General features: G+C 42.4%; 2 protein-coding genes across 3 annotated transcripts; one reads left to right on the top strand and one right to left on the bottom strand.

Moving 5' to 3' along the window:
- The first annotated feature begins 1,308 nt into the window (after positions 1-1,308).
- On the top strand, positions 1,309-6,602 carry lypd1 (LY6/PLAUR domain containing 1). Of its 2 annotated transcripts, XM_014475104.2 has the most exons (3): positions 1,309-1,446; positions 3,282-3,410; positions 5,187-6,602. In XM_014475104.2, the coding sequence occupies exons 1-3, from the start codon at positions 1,398-1,400 to the stop codon at positions 5,417-5,419; spliced, it is 411 nt and encodes a 136-aa protein (XP_014330590.1). In that variant the 5' UTR covers positions 1,309-1,397; the 3' UTR covers positions 5,420-6,602. The 2 variants fall into 2 exon arrangements, with proteins under 2 accessions (XP_014330590.1, XP_023192506.1); XM_023336738.1 differs by lacking the exon at positions 1,309-1,446 and having other exon boundaries at positions 2,821-3,410.
- A 4,566-nt stretch (positions 6,603-11,168) lies between these two features.
- gpr39 (G protein-coupled receptor 39) lies at positions 11,169-17,887 on the bottom strand. The gene is made up of 2 exons (XM_023336724.1): positions 16,701-17,887; positions 11,169-12,703 (listed from the first exon to the last, which is right to left on the bottom strand). Exons 1-2 carry the CDS (start codon positions 17,467-17,469, stop codon positions 12,228-12,230), a joined length of 1,245 nt encoding a protein of 414 aa, XP_023192492.1. The 5' UTR covers positions 17,470-17,887; the 3' UTR covers positions 11,169-12,227.
- Positions 17,888-24,266: the final 6,379 nt, after the last annotated feature.

The following is a 24,266-nucleotide window of genomic DNA, read 5'->3' as shown; positions in this document are numbered from 1 at the left end:
AGTTAAGTTGATGCAGGTTTGTGATATTTGGGCCAAAACGCTTTAAAACCAAACAGAAAGCAAAGAGTTTGGCTCAGAATCTGATTTAATCTGAGTTTCTGTTCCTGCTGTTTGAAAACTTGAGCTTCTTCTGGATTATTAATGTTCAACATTACAACATGGAGGAATCTGGACCCGTCCCAGTTCTGAGGCAGAACCAGAACCTGGATCAGGAGAGCAAAGCATTCAGAGGAAAGCTCAGATTCGGTGGGAATCTGCGGCAGATCAGGTCAGTCTGAACATCTGGTTCTAAAAATAAGAACGTTCCTCTTAGAAACATTCAGTCTGTCAGTCGGAGCTTCAGATGCCGTTTCTCCAACATTTCAGATCTAATTCAGTCATTAATCTGATTAAAACATAAACTCTGATTTAACCTTCGACCTTTTTGGGTTTTAATTATCCAGGTTTCGATGATTAGTGCCGTAAATCGAACCAGACCTGCTGCTGGGTTTGGACCGGAGCTCTCTGGTTCCGACGTCCAGATCAACAAACGGCTCCTGGATGTTTCAGTCAAACTATTAGCATGAGAAGCTAACTGGAGGAAAAACAACCTGGTTGGATTCACTTCCGGTTCCAGCATGGTTTGCTTCTTCAGGAGTCTGAAGTGTTTGGGTCGGGGCGGTTCACTCACCTCAGCATGCTGGATGCTGACTCCATTACGCGATTAGCATCAACACAGCCTTTAATGCTAACTCGGATCGGATGCAGCTAGCGTTACTCAGTGAATTCCCAGTCTGTCATGTGGCATTGAGTGTGACATGGATGGATGGATGGATGGATGGATGGATGGATGGATGGACTGAACTGAATTGAAAAGGTGTTTAACCTTTAGCTGCCGCCCTGGTCGGTGATGCCGCCCTGGTTGGTGATGCCGCCCTGGTCCGTGATGCCGCCCCGGTCCGTGATGCAGCCCTGGTCCGTGATGCCGCCCTGGTCCGTGATGCCGCCCCGGCGATGAGCCGTTCTGTGAATCACTGAATTATCTTTTATTTAATTATTGTTTTGATTTAATTAGTTTATTAATTTCTGAGAAATGTTTTACTTTAAAATGTTTTACTTTAAAATGTTTTACTTTAAAATGTTTTACTTTAAAATGTTTTACTTTAAAATCATGTAAAATTTATTATATTTTTGTTTCTTTTCCTTTTCGGGTCTGATTTTAAACAAACAGCTAAATAAATATGTAAATGCATTAAGATCTTATTAAGGAGCAACAGCCTGGCGGTTGATTGGATCACGTGGGACATGAGGCAGGCGTGCACGCGCGTTTTCGCGCACCAGCCGCGGGACTCGGAGCGGCGGGAGGAGGAAGAGGAGGAAGAGGAGCGCAGCGTGTCTCCGAGTCTCCGGCTGGCAGGATGCGGCTCCGGACCGTCTCGGTTCTGCTGATGTCCCTCCTCGGCTCAGGTACGGAACCGCAGCTTTCACAGCAACATTCCCGGAATTCCCAAAGTAACTTCCCAACGCGGCGGGATTTGGATTCTGAGACAAATCAGAGCTGCAGGTGGAGGAACCGGTCTGAACGGTGATGGATGTTTCCTGTTGGGATCCGGTCCGGTTCTGACCCGGTCTGGTTCTGACCCGGTCCGGTTCTACTCGAACCTTTATTTCTGGTTCTGATTGTTTGTGGCTCTGCGCGCAACAACCAGGTGAGTTTAATGAGAAAATCTGCTGCAAATGAAGGAGAAAAATCTGCAGATTCTTTTAATTTCCGCTCAGAGAAAAATACTGAACGATTTAAAACTGATAACAAGAACAACTGAAACTTATTATTTCAAATCTCGGCAATGATTTTGATTTCCAGCAGATGAAAAAAATAATAAAAGTGACACAGCTGATTAGGGTTATGGACAGAGCAGCTTCTGTCCATTCATTATTCATTATTAGCTTCTGTTCATTATTAATCGTTTCTGGCGTTGAGGAAACCAGAGGAACCGGAAACCCAGAGGAACCGGAAACCCAGAGGAACCGGAAACCCAGAGGAACCGGAAACCCAGAGGAACCGGAAACCCACAGGAACCGGAAACCCACAGGAACCGGAAACCCAGAGGAACCGGAAACCCAGAGGAACCGGAAACCCTGAAGAACCGGAAACCCTGAGGAACCGGAAACCCAGAGGAACCAGAAACCCAGAAGAACCAGAAACCCAGAAGAACTCCTGGGTTATTTTTCCTCACATCTCAGGCTGAACATCCTGATCTTGTCTCCTCTCAGTTCTCCACGGACACTAAACGGTTAAAATCAGATTTTATTTTCAGCCAGTTGTGCAGTTAATGAAATGGAACAAAGATGGTGACATAAACAAGAATCTCTTCACCTCCGACTAGATTTCAGAAACATTTCAGACATTTTTAATGTAACTTTAATCAGTGTTGATGATCGTTTTAAATGCAGTTTAGCTGCTTTCTCTTCATTTGGATCTGAACAGGCAGAGGAACAGCCTGGAGAAAAATTCTGTGTTCAGAACCAACAGAACCTCCAGAACCTTCCCAGACCCGTCTGACCAAACTGATAACCAGACAAGAAAATTTGCTTGGCATATTCCTTTTGCCAATATTTTTTTTTTACTGAAACATGTAGCACACTTCACTTCGATTAAATAATTTTTTCCAGATAAATTTGTTAATTTACTTGGTTGTTTTGTAAACTTTTAGTTGACTAAAGTTTGACTTCGGTGTTGAAGTTTTGGTTGTCCACCGTTAAAAACTCTTTAATTATTTTGCCGTTTCATGTTGCTGAAGATTGTTTTCCGTTTCCTCTCGTCTTGTTTATACAAGAAACTTTATTGAGCGAGTGGCAAAGACACAAGAAACCAACAAATGAGGCTTTAATTAAATACAAGAACAAATTCCCTCATGAATTATTTAGAGTTGTGCTTGTGACCCCCGGTGGGAGTCAGGTTAGAGTTAGAGCATTAGCATTAGCATTGACTAAACACACTGTTATTATAGCGCTTTAGCATTAGCTTCTGCTAAACAGCATGCTGGCACTTTAGCATTAGCAGAGCTAATGTTTATGGTCTTTAGGGTTAGCATAACTAGCCCTTTAGTTAGCATGGTCATCGCTGGCAGCCATGTTATTGATCAGAGATTCTCTGCCGTCCTGCTGGGTTTTAGCTTTTAGCTACAGACAGTTTTGGAGTTCTGTTTCCGTTGCTCCATTCCTGCTTCCTCATGGCAGTTGGGTCCTGGTTTCCTGCCTGATAAGGGACTGCAGTGTGTGTGTTTGTGTGTGTGCTGCAGGCCTGGCCCTCCAGATCCAGTGCTACCAGTGTGAGATGACGGATGACTGCGCCGCGCCCGAGTTCATCGTCAACTGCACCGTCAACGTTCAGGACATGTGCCAGAAGGAGGTGCTGATGAACGACGACGGTGAGTTAGAGCGAAGGGTGGTGGCTGGCTTTAGCTTACAGCTAACTGCTTAGTTTGGTACCGAGATATTTAGTTAGCAAGCTAACTATTTAGTTTACTACATTTTTAGCTTGCAAACGTGAATAGTTTGTTTGTCAATAGTTAGTTGCTAACTATTTAGATAAATGGAGGTAAATACTTAGCTTGGTTACTAAATATTTAGTGAGTATGCTACATACGTATCATGCTAACTAAATGTTTAGTCTGTAGCTAAGCAGTTTGGCTCTAGGGAGATTTATTTATTAGGATTGGGGAAAAAGTCTCCTTGGGTGCTGAAGGTTGCAGCTGTCTGCGTTAATTTCTGTTCATAAGTTTCTGCTAAAATGTTTTTTTGTACATTTTTGTGTCTGAATCCGTAGCTGAGGCCAGTAGAGCCTCTTTGTGTTGCAGTTGGTGTTTAATGTCACGTCTTCCTGTTCTGGTTCTTATGAATCTAAAGGGCTCCTGCAGAAATCCTCCAGTCTGTCTGCGAGCGCCGCAGCTTTAAGAAAACATTTCACGATCACCTCCACCTGCCATCCAACATGGCCGCCACTCTGCAGGGAGACTCTGCTGGCTGGAAAACACCAGCAGACACGTTCATAACTCCTTCATAACAAATCGTCGCTCAGTGAGCTGAGAGACAGAAACGGTCAGGCTGATTCTCACCAACACGTCCATAGAGATGGTTTCCTGGAGCGGATCCTGGAGCGGATCCTGGAGCGGATCCTTAGCCTGACCAGCTTCGGTTGTCCTGATCACAGATTAGTTCCTCTCTCTACAAAATGTTATGAAATTCATGATTTCCTTTCCTGATGCGGTTAAATCATCTCTGCAGTGTCTCAAAAACTAAAACGTTTGAATCCAGATCAGAATGAAAGCAACACATCCTGAAAATATACTTCAGGTATTAAATTTCTCTTTAAACAAATTCCTCTTGACTTTTAGATGGGAAAAACCAGCAAATGTGCCTCCGGACAGATGAGATATAATATTTTTGGGGGCGTCTGTCCCCCCTCTAATGCCGCCCTGGGGAAGCCCCCATATCAGAAACTTCCTGGGATTAACTTCCTGGTTAATCCCAGACTGTGAGATAATTATTCTCTAGATTAGGATTGTGTGTAGCTGTTTTATCTCCTGTTTTTCAATAAAATAATTTGTGCCGGAGCTTAAAATCGATGTATGGAAGGCCAAAAGGGACAAAATTGTAAAATGTATTCCAAATTAGTTAAAAATTCATTAAATGTTTGAATAATTTAATGTATCATTAATTTGTTCTGAATGTCATAAAATCATAAGAATCTAACTTATTATAGCTGATAAATTCAATGTGTATTAATGATTTAATTGTTCCTCTTCTTGTAACGTTATTAGCTTATTTAGCTAATAAGCTAATTAGCTAAATACTGATGTTAAGACTTGAGCTAAATATTTAGTTTAAAGCTGAGTATTTAGTTTTAAACTAAAAATTGGTTTGAAAACAATTTGTTGAGCTTATTTAGCTTACTAACTATCCAATTTAGAAACCTAAATATAGCAAGATAAATATTTAGTTTGAAAGCTAAATATTTATCTCACTTATATGTTTAGTTTGGACCTGTGACATTTATAAATGTATGAATAAAACTGTGAAAATGACTGAAAATCATTTTTCTCCTCTTGCAGGTTAAATAAGCCAAATCGTTGCTGTTAGTTTTTTACTGTTTCCACACGGCGCCCCCTAGCGGCCCAGCCTGTAATTGTCTCCGTCTCCTCCAGGGATCCTGTACAGGAAGTCGTGCGCCTCCTCCTCCGCCTGCCTCATCTCCTCCTCCGGCTACCAGCAGTTCTGCACCGGGAAGCTCCACTCTGTCTGCATCAGCTGCTGCAGCACGCCGCTCTGCAATGGGCCCCGCCAGAAAAGGCGGCCCCCGCCGTTGTCCGGCACGGCCCCCGCCAGGCCCCCGCTCCTCATGTTGGTCCTCCTCCTGCTGGACTCCATCCTCTGCTGACAGAGACTCACTGGGTCTGGAGGATCTGATCCTGATTTCATCCTGATTTCACTGATTGTCTGAAAACCAGAACAGGAAACAGGAAGTTACTTTAACATCAGAGCAGATCCGCCATTTCTACTGTCAGGACAGAGTTAGCATGCTAACAGCTCGCTAGTAAACCGGGTAGAAATAAACAGCATAGATCAGTTATCACATCTCAGCAAAACAACAGATTTTACACCAATTAAAGGAGCATTTCATATTTTATTAAATGTTTGTTTCTCTGAACATTTTTCTGGTTTCATCTCAGCGTCAGAAACTTCATCACTTCACCAGAACCGACGAGCCGAGCTGAACGGGCCGCAGGTTCCCAGAGGCCCCTCCTTACAAAATGTCTGAGTTTTTCTGCACAGTTGAGCTTTTTGTCTTTTTACTCCTTTTTATTTTTGTTTTTCTGAGTCATTTTCTGTTGATGTGACCAGAAAACCCCAAAATAATATTCAACTAAGAAAAGCAATAATTCAACTGAGTTTTCTCAAGTAAAAGTTAAAAGTACAGTAAAACAGAAAAAATAATATTTTCCCAAAATGTTATTCAAGTAATTATAACTGAGTAAATGTTAGTTGCAGCTCTGAACATGTTTGTGGAAGAGTTTGTGAATTTCATTAGTTTTATCTTTGTTTAGTTCATTTATTAATCTGGACCTAATATTAGTTTATAAAATAGACTGCTTTCTTGGTTGTGGATTCATTTTAATGCTGATTCCTAATGAATTGTAACAACCAGGACAGAAAGCTGTGAAAGTGGACAAATTGATCCATATTTATCTTCAGCAGTTGAATTAAGCTGATATTAGGAGGATGTTTCTGCAGCAGCCGGTTCTCCGGTCGGGGCTCCAGCTCTAATCAAGCAGCTGGAGCTTCGGCCGCCATGTTGGCGGCTCTGGGCGGCGGGGTGAGCCACGCAGCGTGCGGTTGCCAAGCAGAAACACTGAGCTCATCACTGAGGCTTCTGGGATCAATGATTCTGACGCAAAGCAAACAGCCAGAGGAGAAGAAAACAGTTTTGTTTCTTCCAGCTGCACTTTGACAAATCCAGGTGAGACACGGAGCTGAAGTTGGTTTCTGATTGCAGCTTCCACCTAATTTTTACTACATTCTGCATCTTTAATCAACTCTAGAATAAAAACTACAACATCTAGACCCTTCAAACCTGGACTGGATTATTCTGCTCTAATAACAGAATATTTTAATCCATGTTTGGGATTTGTGAGACCTTTACGTAATTTGTGAAACTTCACTAAAGTTCAGATTACTATTCACACTTGTTCCATGCAGTTTTTTTCTAATTCAATTCTGATTCAAAACCACTTTACTAATCCCAAAGGGAAATTAAATGTTGGTGTAACTCATTAATTCTTCAAAGAGCTTCTGTAGATGGTGACGGCTGTTGGAAGGAAAGATCTTCTGCAGCGACCCGTTAAGTTTCACAAATCAGATAAAAGTTTCACGAATCCCAAACATGTTTTTAAATATTCTGCTACTAGTTGAGAATAATCCAGTCCAGGTTTGAAGAGTCTAGTTGTTTTTAAACTAGAGTCAATTAAAAATCTGGAAGGTAGTGAAAAATTAGGTGGAATCGCCCTTTAGCCATTTCCTGAATTGCAAACCAACTTCAGCTTCCTGTGAGATACAGACTGAACCATGCTAACACATAGCAACATGCTAACATGTAGAAAACCGTAAAATAAACTAATATATTAGAGCAGCTCAAAATAAGTCCTGCCCTTAATTTGAAAATATTAATTTAAGTGTTGAGAAATATTTGTTTTTAGCTATTTTTATTCCTCTATCAATCTGTTTAAAACATCACTAGCAGCAGTGAGAGCACTTGTGCTAATGAGCTAATAGCAGAGCTAATTTTTAGCCTAGCCCTTTAGCTAGCTATGAAAACATTTAACCCTGGATAAATTCTAGAGCGCTAATTTTCTTGGCTGTTCAGGAAAAATCTCTGTTGAAGTTTTTTTTAATGATAAAAATTCTTCAAGTTTTTAAATGTTTATATTCATGCTCTTATTTTGAAGTGGATGAAGAGAGTGTAGGAGCTATTTCTCCATTTTTAGTTTAATCTTAGAATTTAGATTATTTAGTTTATTTTTATTTTTTGCTTATTTTCTAGTTGATTTATAATTAAAATTTTGTTTAATTTGTTATTTAAAATAACTTCTTTGGTTATTAATTGACTTAATTAGTAAATTAATTAGAGTTTGGGACGTGGTTGTTTCACAGAATGAACACGGTGGTTTTAGCAGCTGGTTGGGAGCCTGGCTGCTCAGAATCAGTCACCAGCCTGTAACTTTTATCTGAACAGTGGAAAAAACAAAGAACTGCATTTTGACTTTTTGGATTTTTTTAGACTGCGTAAGCCAGAATCTACGCTGCATCAAGTGGCTATTTGAGTTGAATTCAATTTTGCTTTGATCACCTTAAATTCTTGAGTTTTTTCATTTTGAATTTGAGTTTTTGGACAAATAGTCACTACAGAGAGTTTAAACAGCAGTTCTGTTTCCTATCTTCCCGTCCTCTCTTTGGCCTGGTCCAGGGCTCAGCGCCCTATGAAGTGTCAATCAGTCAAAGTCACATCAGGGGTCAGGGGTCAGGGTTGCGACAGAACGGCCTGGGTCGTAACTCCACATCCAAAATGGCGGACTGGTCCCTGTTTACCATCCTGCTGCTCATTTTAAATGAACAGTAAAGATATTTCTGCTTTCATTGTTGGTGAAATATGTTTTATGTTGAATTCAACATAATCTCTCATGTTCAATACTTTACTTTTGACAACAGATTTTATTCTGTATTTTAGCGACAGATCGCTCTGTGAACTTATTTCATATTTCCAAGATGGCAAAAAATACACATTAAAATGTTCTAATATTCAATTTAACAGTTTGCTACTTGACTAATAGACATTAAACCATCTGTTTTATGCAGCTGAAAGTTAGTTTGGTATAAAGTGGAGATAACAAAGATCAAGTGAAGGACAAACATACGGCATATATAGAAAATAAAAAAATAAAAAAACTAGTGGAACTAAAATGTCCTTTTTAAAAGAAACTATAAATGTTGTGACTTTATGAAACAATAAATTCATCAGTTTTCTGCTCCTCTTGTCTGAGAAAACATTTGTTAAAAATCATGATGATAATAAAACCAAGCAGCTTTTTATTCCACTCCCACAAAAAAGATAATTTCATAATTATGTGTAAAAGTTTCCCTATAATGACTTTCTGCAAAAGAAATTCAAAATAAATATCAATTTCTGCTTTTTGTGATGAGATTTTAAGACAAACATTTTTTCAGTTGCAACTTCAATAAAGTTTTTAGAAATATTTTCAAAAGTGGATATTGTACAATAAATCTATTCTATATTTAAGTTTTAAAATAATAAAATTTGGTCTTCTAACAGGATGAAGAGTTAAATTATGGTATATTTAATCTCAGCTAAGTTTTATTCTCAAATACTGCTTAAAAATCACCTCCATTTTAAAGTGAGATAATTTTAAGAGTGCTTAAATAAAATCACAAAAGCCCAATCTTCACACCAACATGTTAATATCTTAAGATCTGAAATTTGTTTTGCATTTGTGACATTTTGTTTTACTTTCCTCAGTTTATTATTCTTTTTATTTCTTCTTTTTTCTGCTCAGTTTATCAAATCGAACCTTTTTATTACTAATGTTGTCATGATATTTTCTTTTAATTTTCTATAAAGACGGAAAAAACAACAAAACATTTCCATAAATCCACCATTTAACTCAAAACGTCACATGCAGCAATGGATTGTGGGTAATATACTTCACCGAAGTCCGTAGAAATGGGACCCAAAATGGACGAAGGGCGGATGTGGGAATGTGGGAGACACTGTGACCTTTAACCTCCAACATGAAGGAGGAACGAGGGAGGGAGAAGACTGGGACCGGACTGGACTGGACCGACTGGGACTGGACTAGGATTGGACCGGACCGGACTGGACCTTTCTATCCCCAGTAACTTTATTTAAAACAAGAACAACACAGGAACTAATTTAATCACAGACAGTAGAGAATATAAAACATAAATAGAATACCTAAGATAATTATAGAACATAAAAGTTATAATATCAAACAAAGGAAACTTTCACCAACAAAGTGAAACGTAACCAGGCACTTTCAGGACGTTCTCTGTTAGCATCACGAAGGATTTGCTCAAAGTCTTCGTCTGATTCGTCGATTCCTGATCGTCAACAACCTTCACTTTAGACATGAATTTATTGCTTGTTGACATCCTGGCCTTTGTTTTGCTAGTAGCAGCAGCTAGCTCTGAGGGTGTCTCATTTCCATTTAAAGACACAGTACCAAAACAAATTGGGCTCAGGTCAGAGGTCAAAGATGAGCCTGAAGAGCCAAATATCAGAAAACCAGCTCAGCTTTAAATAGGCCACTATTGGAGGATTCACAAAATCTGAGTTTTTCCATCCAACAGCTGCTGCTGGAAAACAAGAAGTTTGAGTTTTCCAGTTTTCAGCCGAAACGGGTCGGTTCTGTTTCATCCGTCTACTGAAGTTATTATATCTGATTCAGAATTATGCATTAAATCCAATTTTAAAGTTCCTGAAAGCGTTGCTTAAAGCAGCAGCGTGTTGTTGCGTCAGGCCAACATGGCCGCCGTTATCATCCGTGTTGGGAGCGCGGTGGCGGATAGTGATGACTCTCTCCGGTCTGTGTGGCTCATTGATCCCCGCCGGAGCGGCAAATTACCGCTGAGTCAGCACAGATCGCTCTGCACCTTTCTGCATCACATGTTGCTAATAAATCCATATTATTAATCTGAGTTTAGCACCGTCGTCATGCCGACTGGAGCCAAACAGAACCGCAGTTCAGCTGCGGGAAGAAAACCTGAACGTAGGCTAATGAGTTAAAGCTGATTATTGGAGCAATTAATCACCAGATTAAGCACCAGATTAATCATCCGTCTTTACAGAAACCTGAGGTTTTAAACGGAGCTTCTGCAGGAGGAAACAGATTCATAGATGGAAAAAAATGAAAATAAAACTTTTAATGTTCAAACGTCTCATTTCATCGCCGGTGTTGATGCGTTTTACTGGGACAAACCAACAGGAAGACGTTCAGCCATGTTTGTGTTCGTCACTCAGGAGAGCTGTTTGTAAAATGAATTACAAATTATCAGCAATAATTTTTATTATTTAGCTTCTTATAGAGAAATGAATGGGGATTAATTTTAAAGTCATATTTTAACCATGTTATTTATTATTTATAAAAACCACAGTTTCAAACTAAATATTTAGCTAATATGCTAATTCAGTGGAAGTGGATTGTCAAAATAAAAGCTGGGTCTTCATAACTTCCTGCTGCTGTAGATCCATCGATAAATATTTAACCCTTAAAGCTGATTTTACTTTGTTTTATAATCTAAATAAATGTAAATGTTGGTCAAAAAAAGAAAAAACACAGCTAGCTCACAGCTCTGCGCTAGCTGTGAGCTAGCTGTGAGCTAGCTCAGAGCGGCTCAGGCTAGCTCACAGCTCTGAGCTAACTGTGTTTATAAAGAATGAATTCATGAACTGAACCTCCTATAACAGCCAAATGAACCCAAATTATTCAGTTCCAGTTCAACTTTAACAATGGCTCCCAATAATCTTTGGTATTAACTTTAGTTTGATTTAAAATATTTATTAAAAATCAAAGTCATCTGTAAGCAAGTAGATATTTATTTATCCTTAAGATAAAATAAGTTTAAAGTGTCGGTGAGATCTGGACAGGAAACAGAAGAGGGGAAGGAAATCGACGTGACGCCCCGCAGAGTAAATAATCCAGCAGCCATTGGATCGATGAAGAGAAAACACGATGAAGATGAACCTCCTCATCATCATCACAGCGAGTCTCAGAGCCGAATCGGTTCTGTTTGTTTCAGCCGGGAAGAAAATTAAAACTGGATGAAAAGCAAAACGAGTTCAGGATGTGGGATTACCGCCAGACTCAGGGAAATCAGCTGATTACACACAGGAAGTCTGATTTAATGACTTCCTGTCTGAGTGAAACCGTTTATCAGGATTTTCCATCTGAGCCGTTAAACCAGCATAAATCTCCTGTAAATCCCAAAGAAAATTATTCATGCTGGAAATAATCCCATCGGTTTAGTGGAGATTTTCTGGATGACAGATCCAGGTGTTGATGGAGGAAACGCCAAACCGTCTTCTTCTTCTGTGGTTTTCCTCCTTCCTGGCGTTCCTTAACTCTCAAACCTGATGGATAAAACTAAAATTAAACTTTAAAAGATTATTTAACTTCAACTGGGTCAAAGTTCTCCAAACCAATCAGATTTTATTATTAAATGAAAAACATTCAGTTTGTTTTTTAAATTTGATTTTTTCTTAGAAAATATTTGTTCCTGTAAACTTGAGCTGCAGATTCTAGAAAGCATAATTTTTTATTAAAACAAGAAAACAAAGAGCTGCATGTGGAAAAGTAAGTACACCCAGTGACCCAGCAGCAGTCTCTCTGCAGGGCCAAACATGCCTTTGACTAGGCCGTTCCTGAAGCCTGACCCTTCCAGCCGTTCTGCTGCAGATTTGGACCCGGCTGGACGCCCCCAGCATCAGGCCTCCACCACCGTGTTGGAGGTTTTTCTGCTGAATTTGTCCAAACGTTCAGAAGTTTTGTAAATTATCAATTCTTTTTGCTCTAGCAGTTTTCAGAAACTCGCCGAAACATGAAACTGTCTCATCGCCGTGACGACGACGCTTCACGGGGCCGGAGCGGCTTCAGGTTTCAGATTTCTGTCTCGGTTCCGGTTTCCGGTCCGGTCTGCTCGCTCAGGCTGACGGCCAGCCGGCAGCCGGACGGCGCCGAGTCGCTCTGGAAGGTGGTGAAGGTGGGCGGCGCCCTCTGCTGGCCGCTGCCACCGCCGCTCCTCCGGCCGAAACGCAGCGACTTCTGGAGCAGCGGCCGCAGCGGGCGCGCGGAGGCGGCGCAGGGCGGCGGCGTGGCGCGGCGGTTAGCGTGCTGGACGGTCAGGCGGCAGCGCAGCACCTGCAGGAACACCTGGCGGAAGTGACGAGACGACAGGTTGTAGAGGAACGGGTTGAGCACGGAGCTGAGGTAGAAGCAGCCGTCGGCCACCAGGTGGAGCCACGCGTAGAACCAGAAATACGACAGAGACCAGGAAGACTTCGGGACGGCCGCCGTCATCAGGCGCCGCAGCTGGTTGGGAAACCAGCAGAGCATCAGGGAGCCGACGATCAGACCTGCAGGGGGAGGCAACAAGACAACATGGCAACAAGACAACATGGCAACATGACAACATGGCAACAAGACAACATGGCAACACGTCAACATGGCAACAAGACAACATGGCAACAAGACAACATGGCAACATGACAACATGGCAACAAGACAACATGGCAACATGACAACATGGCAACAAGACAACATGGCAACAAGACAACATGGCAACATGACAACATGGCAACACGTCAACATGGCAACAAGACAACATGGCAACATGACAACATGGCAACACGTCAACATGGCAACACAGCAACATGACAACAAGACAACATGGCAACAAGACAACATGGCAACACATCAACATGACAACACGGCAACACATCAACATGGCAACACGGCAACATGGCAACAAGACAACATGACAACACGCCAACATGGCAACACAGCAACAAAATAGACAAAAGCAAATAAAAACAAATTGAACCACCAATAAACCCAGAAATATAAAATAAACCAAAAACAAATTTGAACAAAATTAAAGGTAATAATTTTGTTCAAATAAAGAATAAATAGCTCCAACAAACAAAAATATTAATAATATTCTTAGAATATTCTTATATTATGGCACCAAAATCAAGTAATCAGATTAGTTACCATGACGATACACAGCGCTACAAAGATGTATGTTGTGATGTCATCAGGTGAACCGTCCAATCACTGATCAGATAAACCATCACTTTCTCCAGTTAAACAAATCAAAACTACTATTCCTAGAAATTTCAAACTCAGAAATTTTATTTTCTCTTGAAAATTTTGGAGATTAATTTTAAAATTTGTGAGTTTTTTTTCTTACAAATGTTTGACTTTTTAAACTCAGATTTTTTTTTTAATTTCTGAGATTAATCTCAAATTTTCAGACTTTTTGTAGCAAATTTTTTAAGATTGATCTTTAAAGTTTTGGCTGAAATTTGATCAGGATTCATTTCTTCATTTAGTGGGATAATAAAAAAACGACTCATATTTCCTCCATGAGAAACACATAATATCTGCCTTCATCAATATTTATGTGAGCATCAATATTCTAGTGTTGGTTATTGGAGTTGTTTTGGCGACCAGCAGCATCAGCAGCCAGGCGGTTTGATGAGAGACCCGGCGCCTCGGAGAATCCGCCAACAGAACTTCCTCTGCAACAGGAAGCAGAAGCTGGCGCTAGCCGCTGGATTAGCATCGCTGGAGGCTTCCAATAAACAGAGGAAACAGTAATAAAGTGTGAATCAGAGTCTGATGGATGCAGATTTTTGTTTGCAGTAAACAGAACGGATCTGATGCTGCGGCGCCGGATCAGCGCTTCTGGAAGGAGATGAGAAAATGCAAAGCAGCTGGTTTTCTACAAAATATGCAAAGAAGCGCTGAGAGGAAGAATAAGACTCTTTCTGTTCTTAACTAATGTTGAGAAACAGAAAATTATCTCCACCATTATTTGAGGAGCTAATTTTTAACTTCATGCTTTTGAATTCCTCCAGAAAAATGAATTTAGGGGAAGATAAGTGTGTTAAATGTTTTTAAAGTTAGTAAAAACACTAACATTAGCTCCACAATTATTAGAGGAGATAAGCTTCACAATTCATCCAGAAAAACTCATTTAGGAGGAGCTACATGCGCTAAATGTTAGCCAGAACACTTAAATTAGCTGCAGCATTATTTAAGGTGCTAATTTTTAGCTTAACGCTTTTGAACTGGTCCAGAAAAGTTAAAGTGGGAGAAGATTCATGAACTAAATGTTTTCAAAGCTAGCAGAAACACAAAAATTAGCTCTGCTATAACTGGAGAAGCTACGTTTTAGCTTAGCATTGTAGAATTTATCCAGAAACATTTGTCTAGGGCAGTGCTTCTCAATGATAGTCCTCAGGCCCCCCTGCTCTGCATGTTCTGCCTCTATTCCAGAACAGCTGATTCAAATGATTGCATGACCATCAAGTGCTGCAGAAACCTGTTAATCACCCAAAGATTCAATCCAGGTGTGTAGCAGAAGGGAAACACCTAAAACATGCAGGGCAGGGAGGCCTGAGGACCGGAATTGAGAAACGCTGATCTAGGGGAAGCTAAACATGCTAAGCATTTCCAAAGATAGAAAGAATCCTGAAGCGTTAAGCTAAAGATTAGCTTTTTTATTTATGAATTAGCAGAAGTTAGCCCACCACTGTTAGCATCATTTTCCAAAAAGTCCCTTCATGACATTCTTTGCTCTTTGCGAGTGTTTATATATGAATGTAATTTATGTGACTGCAAATCTGAGGGGATTCATGTAATTGAAGGAATAATGATTATTATTTGTAGTTCCAGAATATTTCAGATTTCTAGATGCTGCCAGTTCAGTGATTCAGTTTCATCTGGTCGGTATTTACTCCATGTTTTCATTGTTGCTGTGAGCTCAGTGAAACCAGACGGCTGTACGACGCTTCGTTTCCTGTTTTCCTTTCAGCATCGGCTCACATCTCATCTCGGCGCTGATCTGGCCGCTGCCCAGCCGACCGACACAAAGCTCCGCTCACAGGAGTCCCTCCGCTCGTCCACTTCGCTGCTCACAGCCTCTTTATCCTGCAGATTCTCTTATTAATATTTGATCTGACTTGGCAAACCCTTGGAAGTCTCTGAACACCTGACTGCCTCTCAAAAATATTCCGTCTTTGTCGGATCTTTTATCTTTCTGTTTAATCCTCAGAAGGATTCGTGGCTTAGTTTAAAACTTTGTCATGTTGCTGTTGGACTCATTCTGATGTAAACCCAGAACTACTGGAGCGGTTTGGGCGAAACTCGATTAACAACTGATTAGCGACGAGACCAATGATTGGATTTCTGATCAGAAACATCCAATCATTAACACTATCAGACGGAAGAAGACGCGGCAACTCAAAGACAACGAATGATCCTCCTACTCTGTTTCGACGTCTGATGGAGTTTCATGAGGGTTACTTTCTGGATTATCTAGAAAATGTTGAGCACAGACGTTACAGTGTCCTGCTGTTGGAACTACATGAGCGCAGCCTCAGTTCCCCAAAATGGGCCCCATCAGTGCAGGAGCATCACGTTGTCCTCCAAACACGACAAAACTGCAAGACGTGCATCAACCCATGGAAACAAACACTGGATGGACTCTTAGGATTCAATCCTGTCCAGTCCGTCTGCCTAGTCAAAGTCCGGTTCAGTTGGTGAGGTGTGCATGCTAATCGACCTCTGACCTCTGGTCCTCCAAACCTCAGTCTGGGTTCAGTTGAAGTGAACTCTGGTTCGGTGTGAATGTGAACGCCAAGCGGACCGGAGACTGCTCCAAAAGAAGGAAGTGGACTACAAACGCAGGGCATTCTGGGTAAATACAACCAACGCTAACCTGCTAGCCTAGCGCTAGCAGCAGAAATGGCTCCTGGTCTTTAGAAAAAGACTAAAGAGAAATCCTCCAACACTAAAAACGCCTCCATCTTGTTTCCATCTAGTGAAACAGGAAGTTGCTCTCAGTGTCTTCAGAGGTTCTTGGTGCAGCGCCCCCACAGGCCAGGAGGGGAACAGGTTGGTTTGACTCCGAGCCAGAGCAGATGATGGAGTTCTGGTTCCAGTAGAACCGGGTCGACCGGACCATCAGGAGTCTTTCTGTACTCAACCCCTGGTACCAGCTGGACTTTGGGTTCCTGTTCCCATGTGTAGGACTTTATTCTCATCAGACACAGCTGAGGTTGGAGTCTGATGATGGATTTCTCCAGATGTAACCATCCAATGAGATGAAGGAATGAGGCCAGCAGATCTGGTTTCAGACATTAGGTCACATTTTGAGGACAGGATTTGGTTTGGTGGCTTTGAGAGACCCTGACACCCATATGACACTAATGTAACATTTCTCTCTTTAGTCACTTCTCCTTACGGCAGAAAGTGAACTTCCCACTTCCGAAGTCAAACGGTTAGGAAACCATAAACCTTAAAGATTCAACTAACACTGTTGATGATCTGAAATCAGTAACTTACCCAGAAAAATGATGGTTTGCTTCCGAGCCGCCTTGGTGGTTTCGCTCTCGTGCTTTCCGAGCCTTTCGGTCCCGTTGATGCCGTTGTCTATGGATCCCAGCGGCTTTTTCAGCACCAGGATCATCGCCCGGCACATGAAGGCGACGGAGATCAGCACGATCATGTAGAGGACAAACGCCCCGAAGATGCTAGCTCTGTACATCACCCAGTGCTCCTTCAGATTGGTGCAGAAACTCAGTTCCTGTCGATGCGGTATGTGTCCCTGCGTTCCCGTGGCGATCAACAACGGCAAGGCAATAAGAACGGACACAACCCAGGCGAAGGTGATCAGAACCGAGGTCCGTTTGCCGCTCAGCGCCTTGTAGCGGAACGGGTGGCAGATGGCGACGTAGCGCTCAAAGCTGAGTGTGGCCACGTTGAGGATGGTGGCGTAGCTGCACGCCTCAAACAGGAAGTTGTAGATCTTGCAGGACGTGTTGCCAGACGAGGATCCGAAGGGGAACCAGATGGCGCTGTAGAGCTCCACCGGCATGCCGATGAGCAGCACCAGCAGGTCGGAGCTGGCCAGGCTCACCATGTGGGCCGTCACGTTCTTCTGCAGGTAGCCGTTTCGCCTCAGCACCTGCGTCACCCTGATGGTCACTGAATTACCCACAATGCCTGCGACCAGCATGAGAGTGTAGAGGACGGTCATGAAGATCTTGACGGAATAAGTGGGCTCCAGTTTGCTCCAGTCTATTCCCCCATCGGTGTTGTTGCTCTCGCTCATGATAGCGGAGTGGTGAGGTAAGATTTGTTCCAGGTATTGATTAGCTTATCAGCTCTCCGGTCACAGTCCCTCTGGACGGAACCAACGGGTCAAAACCTGAAACCGAAGACGGGTTCCGGCAAAATAATCCCAACTCACCAAGAAGTTTATCAGTCAGTTTTAAACTCAGATCCCAATAAGACCTTTGGTTTAAATAAATGAAGACTCTGCTGGACTTTCTGTTTAGTTCTCCAAACTGAACTGTGGTTCTGGTTCTGGCCTGAAGCCCGGTCCGGTTCGTCTCTGAATGGATGAATGAGTTCTGAATTCCTCTTAAAGCCGTGTCTTCATTGTGCCTGGTCCCGGCTCGGTGTGAGACCAGCGCTAGCTCGGTTAGCTCTCAGCGTTTCCTCCTCCCAACAGGGTTAAACATTAAACACTTCCAGGCTTATCAGCATTAATGCGCCTCTGTTTACATCAGCGCCGAATCTCAGCTTTTATCAGACGTCATGAGAGAAAACACCTGCGGAAGATTCACACTACCTCAAACTTTTAATAAGTAACTTATAACACATTTAAACCTTATTTATTAACCCTTTGCAGCAATTCACTTCAGACTGGAATGAAATCTGCTGCTTTACACAAAAGATGAACATGTTGAATAAATAACTTCAGGTTGCTTATAAAACAGAGAAATAATCTGATCAAGGTTGGAAGTCAGATCCAGAAATAATGTCCCACCATCAGAACTCTGGTCCAGTTCAACCTGGAAAACATGCTGTAGCTGCATGCTAGCTGTCAATCAATCAATCAATCAATCAATCAATCAATCAATCAATCAATCAATCAATCAATCAATCAATCAATCAATCAATCAATCAATCAATCAATCTTATTTATAAAGCACCCTCCATACTAACAGCAGCTCAAGATGCTGTACAGATCAACATAACAAACCATTACCAACCCCACATGGTATGGAAAACGCAGACTGAGCAGAAATGATTCGGTTAAAGTCGGGTCTGGATCCGACTCTTAAAGTCAGAAACATTTTCTGTGGCCCTCAGGTTCTCTGGCAGACCGTTCCACAAACTGGGAGACCAGAAAGCAGCATTACAGTGATCTATACGGCTGGAAATAAAAGCATCAGAGTCTCAGTGGCGAGGGAGAGAAAAGGACGAACTCTGGCTCTGTTTTTTAGATGATAAAATCCTGATTTAACTATTTGTTTAACATGTGGATTAAAAGTAAACTCAGAGTCAAGAACTCCCAGGCCTCTGACTTGGTTTGAAGGTTTAAAAGACGCAGTTTGTAATCTTTGAATTAAAATTTGTTTTCTGGTCCAATGATTAAAACTTCTGTTTTGTCCTGGTTGAGCTGGAGAAAGTTCTGCACCATCCAGGTCTTTATGTCTGGATGCAGCTAAACAGTGCAGTGATGGGCTGAGGGTCGTCATGAGACAACCAGACGTAAAGCTGAGGGTCGTCATGAGACAACCAGACGTAAAGCTGAGGGTCGTCATGATGTTACAGGTCCTGAGTGTCAGAACTGCTGTAACAGTGATTATGCAATCTAAAGGACAAACAGACAGGAGTCAGCAGTGGAACGTAGCGCTGCCTTTAGCATCCAGATTGCTTTTTAGGGCAGACCGGAAGTCTGCTGGAAGTCCATCCCAAAACCAACCTGGAAGCAACGCCCCCCAAATAGTGATGTTATGTGATGTGCCGAGGCTCCGAGGCGTGTCGAGTAATGGAGGGGGCGTTTCCGTAAAGCGCGTATCGAGGCTTGCTTCATTTAGGGGAGGAGCCGGAAACGATGACGTCCGAAGCCTCGCTGCCCGGCTGTATCACGTGACTGCTTCGGGAAGTGGCTCAGATTTTGGCGCGGGATTTGACAGCTTTAGAAACCCCACAGGATCCATTCAATATGTGGGCTGTTGTAGGCGAGTTGGGTCAGTTGAGAGAGTGGATAGAGTTTTGATAGTTTGGATAGCAGAGTTTGGATAGTGGTTATTTAGTTTGAGACAGTTAGTTTGGTGTTTGGAGAGTTTAGGAGAGAGAGAGAGAGAGAGAGATACTATGTGGGAACATTTTGATTTGATAAGCCTAACAAGGTAAGGTGAAGTGAACATTTGCAGATGCATTATGTTTGCTGTATTTTTCACTGTTTCTTATTTTCTGTAAAGGTGAGGTGTTTATTGTGCTCCAAGGAGTTGGGGTACAATAATAACACCTCATCCATGTAGTGTCAAAAAAGAGAAATCGTTTGAAACCAAAAACTGTGGAGAAATTGTTTCTTAATAAAAATGCATGAAATCATCCAAGTTACACAAGCATTAGCCTATTCACTACCCCTCCCTAGTTCCACAGGCACTTTCACTGTCCTCTGCCTGATTAAGCCCAGGCCATTTTTCTAGAGTCACAGAAAAACTTTATTACACAACATGCCATATCACATGACACTACTATTTTGGGAATAATTACACACAGAGAATACATTCAAACAATATTTTATTATACACATATGTGTATACATAATTTATGTAGACAAATGATTTCGTCCTACACCTTTTGTGACGTCATTCCCAAGAGCCATAATAGACAAAAATTCAATGCATCACACGTATTAAGATACAGCTGGCTGTGATTATACACCTGGCCAGTAGGTGGCTTTGTGTGCACATGAAGCTTCAAGAAATGAACCCTTTCTGAACCAGTTGGCTCAAGTGGTTCAATGAATCATGAGGCTTCATCTCACCATCACTACCCCCAAACAAAGGTTCCGCTTCGCCACTACCACTCCCGTCCCCACCTCAGGAACGCAGTACTAATGTAAACAAATGAACTTGCCTAACTGTAAACAAAATGAAATTTGTTAATTTATTATTTTTCTTTTAGAAAATAGAATAAATTTTATCTGAAACTATTTCAAAATTAATAAAAAAACTAAATACTGTGGTGACATTTTTCTTTTTTTAGGTGCACCACACGCTCCCCAACTTAAAAGGTGGCTCCCGACACTTCAAAGCCAGTGATGACAGTTCACAAAATATTAACAACTTGGTTATTATCACAGGAACCTCACTCAAATTACCCTTTCCTTCAGTGTCCACATCTTAGTATACAAAATTATAAGGCATTGTAAAAGGGACTGCCGTTGCATAAGGTACAGTCTGATGAGGAGCATAAAAATGTCCTTGTACAGGTTGCATTACCCACAATGGTGGAGCTTGTAACCCACACAGTCCAACATGACCTATGACCCCTTGTGGCTGGTAAAAAAGCTGGCCCAAAGTGTTGTAGCTGAGTGTCTGAGGTGGTCTCCTTGCCCGTGTAGACCTTCTGAGAGATCCCTCCTGAGTCGGTGCTTGCTCCTGCTGCTCGATTTCAAGTTCAACCTGTTCAGTGGCTCTATCTAGTTCTTGTTCTCTTTGTTCATTGTCCGTTTCACAGTTTTGGACTAGTTCATTTTCAGCTGGGTGTGGATGCTCCGTTGGAACATTTTCATCTGTAGTGTTCAGTTGGGAGTCCCTCCCTTGGTCCACGGGTGTGAAAACTTGGCTTGAGGCTGGATTAGTTTGAGTGGCTGGTTCCTGTACTCTGGTTGTCACAGGTACTCTGAGTCAATAACGCATCCTGGAGTCACTCTCAGAATCTGATGAGTCACTGTCTCTTTTACTTTGGCTTGAACCAACCTGGCGACCTTTGACTCTGCTTCTGATTGGCGCTTTATCTTTTCTGTGACCACCGGTTACAGGTAGGTCATTAACCAGGTGTAGGAGATTTCTGTGGAGAACCCTGGTTTTCTGGGCATTGTTCTCAGGATATACTTTGTAGATGGGGCTGTCATTAATCTGTTCTTTGACAATGTACACAGTCTGCTCCCAGTATGACCTGAGCTTTCCAGGTCCGCCCTTTTCTCCAAGGTTGCGAACTAGCACTCGGTCTCCAGGCTCTAAGACAACTTCTCTCACATGTTGGTCATAGTGTTTCTTTCCGCGAGCACTCGACTGCTGGCTGTTGTTGGTAGCAATACGATAAGCCTCTTTCATCCTCCTTGCCCACTTTTGTACATATCCATGTGGTGTTCCACTGTCCTTCTCGGTGTTGAGTCCAAACATGAAGTCCACAGGCAAGCGGGGGTGCCGTCCAAACATTAAGAAATGTGGGGAAAACCCAGTGGCCTCATGTTTTGTGCAATTATATGCATGAACAACTTGGGGCAAAAAGTCTTTCCAGTTATCTTTTTCAGTCTCCTCCAGAGCTCTCAGCATTTGTAGCAGGGTGCGATTAAATCGCTCGGCAGGATTTCCCTGTGGGTGGTATGGTGTGGTACGTGAGTGGCTGACACCTGACAGCTGCTGTAGGCCCCTAAACAGTGAGTTTTCAAATTCACGGCCTTGGTCGTGATGTAGCCTAGCAGGGTAACCGAAGCGAGGAATAAAATCACTAAATAGTTTTTCCGCAGCAGTTTTGGCTGACTTGTTTCTGGTTGGCCATGCCTGAGCGAAACGCGTAAAGTGGTCAACTGCGACAAGTATGTATTCGTGACCACCTCTGCTCTTTTCTAAATGCATAAAGTCAATGGATACTAGCTCCATGGGTGCACTGGAGCTGATGCTCCTCATGGGTGCCCTGACATGTGTGGTGGGTTTCTTTTGTTTTATACAGGGACATTGTCTCGTCACATAAGCCTCGATGTCCTTCTTCATACAGGGCTAGTAGAAACGATCTCGGACTAGGTTGATAACTCTTTCAGTACCGAGGTGACCCATGTCGTTATGAAGGTGTTTTAGTACCAAGGACCTGTACTTTGCTGGCAGTATAAGCTGCTTCCTACCCCCAGCTTCCCTGTAAAGTAGCTCATTCTCAACCTTAAGTTTTCGGAATGTAAACAATAGTTTTTTTTCAGCGGGGGTCAGAGTTCTTGAGCCATATGCTATGATTTTTAATTTTCCCCCCTGCCTCTGATACAACACCGCCCCAAGCCCTTTCCCACAGGCATCAGTATGTAAAACAAAAGGCAGTTCAAAGTTGGGGTAGCCGAGCACAGGTGCATCAGACAGAGTGTCAATGAGCTGCCTCAGGATGTGGTCGTGTTCACCTGTCCAGCTGATAGGAGTCTTTGAGGGCAACTGAACACTTTGGCTTTGGCGAAGCTTGACCCCATGTTGTTGTAGAGCTCTGAGGACTTTGCGCAACGCCTCAACATGTTCAGTGAAACTCTTTGAATAGCAAAGGATGTCATCCAGATATGGGATACAACAATCATCACGCAGGGTGTCCAGCATCTCTTCCATAAAAATCATAGCATATGGCTCAAGAACTCTGACCCCCGCTGAAAAAAACTATTGTTTACATTCCGGTAATTAGAGTTCTTAGCTCTTAAATGGGCCATTTGTGAAAAGTTCAGGGATTATTTATTTTATGCCCCAGAGTTCACGGTGTATACCGACAATAATCCCCTGACATATGTAATGAGCACTGCAAAGTTGAATGCGACAGGACATAGGTGGGTAGGAGAGCTTGCAGATTTCAGGTTTAACATCAAGTACCGGCCAGGTAAAGTGAATGTGGACGCTGACACTTTGTCACGCCTTCCGTTGGACATTGATAGCTATGTCGGGGAGTGTACAGAGGAGCTTAGCCGAGACATTGTTTGTGCAACATGGGAGGGGAGTGAGGTGGCAAAGAAAAGTGATGTTGCCTATGTAGCTATTTTAAATCTGGCTCAGAACACTAGGTCAGACACACCAGCCTTACCTAGCATTAGCCACGAGGAGCTAGTAAGAGCACAAAGACAAGACACAACAATAAAAGAACTTCTCAGATTAAAAGAGACAAAACCCACACTAACTGACAGAGACAGACAAAATGCAGATGGGTTAGTGAGGAGGTTAATGTGTGAGTGGGGAAAACTTAAGGTTGAGAATGAGCTACTTTACAGGGAAGCTGGGGGTAGGAAGCAGCTTATACTGCCAGCAAAGTACAGGTCCTTGGTACTAAAACACCTTCATAACGACATGGGTCACCTCGGTACTGAAAGAGTTATCAACCTAGTCCGAGATCGTTTCTACTAGCCCTGTATGAAGAAGGACATCGAGGCTTATGTGACGAGACAATGTCCCTGTATAAAACAAAAGAAACCCACCACACATGTCAGGGCACCCATGAGGAGCATCAGCTCCAGTGCACCCATGGAGCTAGTATCCATTGACTTTATGCATTTAGAAAAGAGCAGAGGTGGTCACGAATACATACTTGTCGCAGTTGACCACTTTACGCGTTTCGCTCAGGCATGGCCAACCAGAAACAAGTCAGCCAAAACTGCTGCGGAAAAACTATTTAGTGATTTTATTCCTCGCTTCGGTTACCCTGCTAGGCTACATCACGACCAAGGCCGTGAATTTGAAAACTCACTGTTTAGGGGCCTACAGCAGCTGTCAGGTGTCAGCCACTCACGTACCACACCATACCACCCACAGGGAAATCCTGCCGAGCGATTTAATCGCACCCTGCTACAAATGCTGAGAGCTCTGGAGGAGACGGAAAAAGATAACTGGAAAGACTTTTTGCCCCAAGTTGTTCATGCATATAATTGCACAAAACATGAGGCCACTGGGTTTTCCCCACATTTCTTAATGTTTGGACGGCACCCCCGCTTGCCTGTGGACTTCATGTTTGGACTCAACACCGAGAAGGACAGTGGAACACCACATGGATATGTACAAAAGTGGGCAAGGAGGATGAAAGAGGCTTATCGTATTGCTACCAACAACAGCCAGCAGTCGAGTGCTCGCGGAAAGAAACACTATGACC

The sequence above is a fragment of the Xiphophorus maculatus genome, chromosome 7 (assembly GCF_002775205.1).
Source record: "Xiphophorus maculatus strain JP 163 A chromosome 7, X_maculatus-5.0-male, whole genome shotgun sequence".
Taxonomy (NCBI): domain Eukaryota; kingdom Metazoa; phylum Chordata; class Actinopteri; order Cyprinodontiformes; family Poeciliidae; genus Xiphophorus; species Xiphophorus maculatus.
This window is presented reverse-complemented; position numbering and strand designations above follow the sequence as displayed.

Coding starts and splice junctions, on each gene's coding strand:
- lypd1 (XM_023336738.1), top strand. CDS start 3,113: ATGTTATTGATCAGAGATTCTCTGCCGTCCTGCTGGGTTTTAGCTTTT. Junction 3,411..5,186: donor GGTGCTGATGAACGACGACG/GTGAGTTAGAGC, acceptor CGTCTCCTCCAG/GGATCCTGTACAGGAAGTCG.
- gpr39 (XM_023336724.1), bottom strand. CDS start 17,469: ATGAGCGAGAGCAACAACACCGATGGGGGAATAGACTGGAGCAAACTG. Junction 12,704..16,700: donor GCAAACCATCATTTTTCTGG/GTAAGTTACTGA, acceptor CTCCCCCTGCAG/GTCTGATCGTCGGCTCCCTG.